This window comes from Triticum urartu, chromosome 7 (assembly GCF_003073215.2).
Source record: "Triticum urartu cultivar G1812 chromosome 7, Tu2.1, whole genome shotgun sequence".
NCBI classification, from domain to species: domain Eukaryota; kingdom Viridiplantae; phylum Streptophyta; class Magnoliopsida; order Poales; family Poaceae; genus Triticum; species Triticum urartu.
In genome coordinates, this window is record NC_053028.1 from 7,655,229 (window position 1) to 7,659,475 (window position 4,247).

Here is a 4,247-nt window from a genome sequence, read left to right on the forward strand (position 1 = left end):
GCGGGGCAAATTGGGAAGTTTTATTCAACAGAAACCACCCCGGCAATATCTGCCAGGAGGCTAGTTACAAGTAAACTAGGAATAGGGTCTAACCAACAATCTGTTACATCCATCGTGCTAGCTTGTTTCGCACAAAGGTGAGCAGAAAAATTTGCTGATCTCAACACATGTTGAATAAGAAAAAATTTAAAAGAGCTGGCGTGCTCCCCAATCTCGTCAAGAATCGGCGCCACCACTGAAAAATCATGGCGCGAGTGCCAGAGGTTAACAACCTCTTGGCTATCCGTCTCCAAGATGACTTGATCATAACCTCGAAGCTTTGCAAAAATTACGCCATCTCGAAGAGCCAACGCTTCAGCCAGAAGAGGGTCTGTGATTCCATAGTATGGCTTACACCATGCAGCCTTGAAAGCAGACGGAGAACGTGCTACCCCTCCAACCCCTCCTCGGCGGGACTCCATGGCAATGCTACCGTCGACGTTGATTTTTATCCACCCATCATCCGGCGGCCTCCAACCATGACCAGGCAAGATTCGAGCATGATCTTGAGGTAACTCTAAAATCGCTAAAGCTTCCTGTATGTGCTTCATGGACCGAACAGGATCAAACTCTCCTTTGTCATGTGTGATGTTGTTGCATGAAGTCCAAATAGCCCACATAATAGACACAAGTTTTGCTCTATCAGAATCTGAAAACAGAGACTCACACAAGACATCCTTAACCCAAGTAAGAGGGTGTAGGTCTGGTCGCTTAACATGCAGCCACTGCGGGGTTTCGTTCCAAAACCTTCTCGCATGAGTACAGTTCAGTAATGCATGCATCATATCCTCCTCTGAACTCAAACAGATTTTGCACCAGAAGTGTTGTTACCCACCATCGTAAGTGTCATCATTCAAGTATTGCTGACGGGTCCTTGTATCGCCCCACCTCCACCTGTACACGAGGTTCAGGAGTCTTGTGCATCGAGAACCAGGCACCAGCCGATGTTTGCATGACGCTATGGTTAGAACCGTCCATGCATAGTAGAAATTGCAGCCCAGCCGCAGATTTACTATCATCATCAAATCGGCTAGGGAAACGTCATCCCGTATAGTAGTTTCGTATTCTTTTTACAAGGTTTAAGGTTCCCCCAGTCATGTCAATTGTGATTTACTCGGGAACCTGGCGCTCGAAGTCGCCTGCTTGTGGACTTGCCATGCTGTTGCTTCCTGCATGAGTATGTTTATTATAGAGTTTCTAAAGTCCGAGTAAATGGATTATGCATTTTTGCCTGGGATAGAAATTCCGATGCACATGATCCTAGTAAATTCAAACCACACACACCCACGCCCGCGCACTGATGTGTTGAAATATGGAGCGAGATATCGTTGGCATCACAGCTAGAGCTCGCATCAACTCGACAAGTTAAAACAACTATGTGCCATCAGTCATCACGACAACGAAGTACAGACAGCAAATTAGATTAGACGTAACACATCGCAGACCCATCCAATCACCCACCAGGATAACAAAATATAAATCAGGGACCATGGTTAACCTGTCGAAGCTGATCACAGCGGCCCAAGGAAATCACCAGCCATCGTCGCGAGGAGCCGGAACTGGCGATCTGCTTCCATCCAGCAGAACCCCATGACCTTGAAGCGCACGATGGTGTGCTTCTCCAGCTTCGAGTAGTCCTTCATGAACATGGGGTTCTCACCGCCCATGTACTTGTAGTCGCTCATTGACTTCGCCGGCATGAAGATGTTTTCCATCGGCCCAGATTTGAGGAACACGCCATGCTTGAGGATCTTCTCCACGGAGCCGACCAAGATCTCGCCCTTCATAGGCCTCTGAGTGATGCAGGTGAATGTGACCGGGAAAAGAACATCTCCGGTCAGCTCACGAATTTTCCCGTCAGATATCTCCTTCAGCCCATTGACAGCAATGTAGTAGCCATGCTCCTTGGAGGCCTTCCTGTTGGTTACGTCCTCCAGAAGACGCACAATGATAGACTTGCGGAGCAGCAGACCCTTGGGGCTCAGCTGACCAGCTGAGATCACTACATTCCAGCACATCTCTGTCTGAAGGAAAACCATGGTTGACTACCTGCCAAAAGTCAAATTTAAACATGAACATAGGCCTTCAAGTGGTGCAACAATCCTTCACTGAATAGTATGCTTCGTGCTTTAGGATTACAGGGCAGAAAAACAAAAACGAGATTTCCTTCTATTATATAGGGCAACCCATTGCAAATTTACTGTCCATAAACAAACATCAAATCAAACTATCAGCAATAAAGAAAATACTACTCCCTCCGTAAAAGTAGTGATCTAGACGCTCTTATATTTCTTTACAGAGTGAGTACTCCCTACGATCCAAAATAAGTTTCACAGTTTTGAACTGGAGTTAGTTCAAAACTGCGACACTTATTAGGATCGGAGGTAGTAGTAAAGAGGGGGAAATGTAAAGGACAAAGTGTTTCTACTTGAGATTTCCTACAGATGAACACAGAGCCATGGTGTTTCTACTTTTTATAGAAAACAAAATAATATACTACGCATGCTATAGTGAAAGCTCACATTCATGGTTTTTATTTGCTGTGAATTATACACTCTCAGGAATTTAAACCTATTTGCTGTATAACATACACAATTATTCTAAAGAGGGAACTCTTTGCCAAATTATACAAATTTACCAAAAGAATAGTGCTGAAGCATTCTTGTATGAAAATTTCGCACCAACCTCAATACAAACTATAGTTAAGGAAAATAAGAAAAATCCAAAACAATAAGGTGATTCCCATTTAACCAACGCGGCTACAGCTCAGCAATCAAACACCTCTATGCGCAATTGACATGCACACGCAGGCACCAGTGTATTGGACCGTGTGTGGTCTGTAGCGTTATTGCATACACAAGATCCCGGCTAGTTCATTTGCCTATGCTTAAGTCAACACTAGAGAGGACATCTCTTGCTGTGGTCTACCATCCCAACTCCCAAGATCCCAACTATTAGCACTACTAGATTTCTACTATTATTTATGATAATTTTGGAAGTGGGGTAGCCTACTGTAATGACCAAAAGGCCAGAATGGGTTTACTATTGCTATAAACTTACTGAACATGACCTAATCAATCACATCTTCCTGCCAGTTATTAAGAAAATCACAGCTTCTTGCCTGCTCAAATTAGTCGGCTCAAGCTTTTGTTATGAGGGCATGACAACACTCTTAAGTCTTAACATGATCGATCAGTACTAAATGAAAAAAACACCAGTACATACAAGCACCAAGTCCATTACCGTGCTGTAAGCACCAGTTAATTCTTTGTTGCAGATTACTGTGCAATTTCGAGATAAGATAACTGAGAAACATAATTTTAATGAGAAAATGACCCAGATCATATGTCCTTCAAATGCAAAGTTCAACCTGGTTCTATAGTCAGGCGCCATAAAAAGAGGGACACTTTCTCACAATGAATTCCAGACTTTTGAAGACTCTAAAAGAATTACCTGCTCTAGTATCAATACGAGTAGCACATCTTTACCCCAATTCTCAGGAAATACATCAACTCGACTCCTCTCTAGACTCTAGGGGCAGACTTAAAGCACCGGGTGAGGGTTTAGTTAAACCCCACAATATTTGGGGGAAACGAGATCATGTCAAAGCCATCATATCAAACACGCACGAAAATGGAAGGATTTGGGGGTAAAAGGCAGTAAACCCTAACGGGATGCGCAGCGGGCGGATGCATCCCGCAAGCCGCCGCGACCCGAGAATTCAATCGCCACGCGCCAAGGCCCAAGAGCAAACAATCCGCGACTAACTGGGTTGTTGCCGGAGGGAGAACGAGTTCGATTTGCGAGCGAAAGATCAAGGATCTGAGGCGGGCGAAGGGATTCCTTACCGTTGGGGTGAAGGAACCGTACCACGTCCACGCCGCCTCCAGCCGAGTCGAGGGGAGTCCAGTGGAGAAGACGACGGGGAGGAGGAGAAGACGAGTGTGGTTCGGTTCGGTGGGCTGGTTCGCGGAGCGGAGAAGGAAGTCCATGCGGCGAAATCCTATTTAGCGCCGGTCACGCTGTTCCCTTCGCTAGATTTACTGGGCCGGCCCATCTACGCACGCACGTTTCTGTGAAGCTCCCAATCGATTTTGGGAAGGTTCCGCTCTTTTTATTTTCGTTACTGTTTTTTTCGGCCCGGTTTTTTCGGGTTTTTTTCAAATTGGTGATTTTTTTTCCAAATTCATGAATTATTTCCTAATTTT

At 45.1% G+C, this 4,247-nt stretch overlaps 1 protein-coding gene across 1 annotated transcript; it reads right to left on the bottom strand.

Annotated features, from left to right (window-relative positions):
* Nucleotides 1–1,373: 1,373 nt before the first annotated feature.
* Nucleotides 1,374–3,995, bottom strand: LOC125524828 (DNA-directed RNA polymerase V subunit 7-like). Its single transcript, XM_048689855.1, has 2 exons — nt 3,888–3,995; nt 1,374–2,088 (listed from the first exon to the last, which is right to left on the bottom strand). The coding sequence occupies exon 2, from the start codon at nt 2,076–2,078 to the stop codon at nt 1,551–1,553; it is 528 nt and encodes a 175-aa protein (XP_048545812.1). The 5' UTR covers nt 2,079–2,088; nt 3,888–3,995; the 3' UTR covers nt 1,374–1,550.
* Between the last annotated feature and the right edge of the window lie 252 nt (nt 3,996–4,247).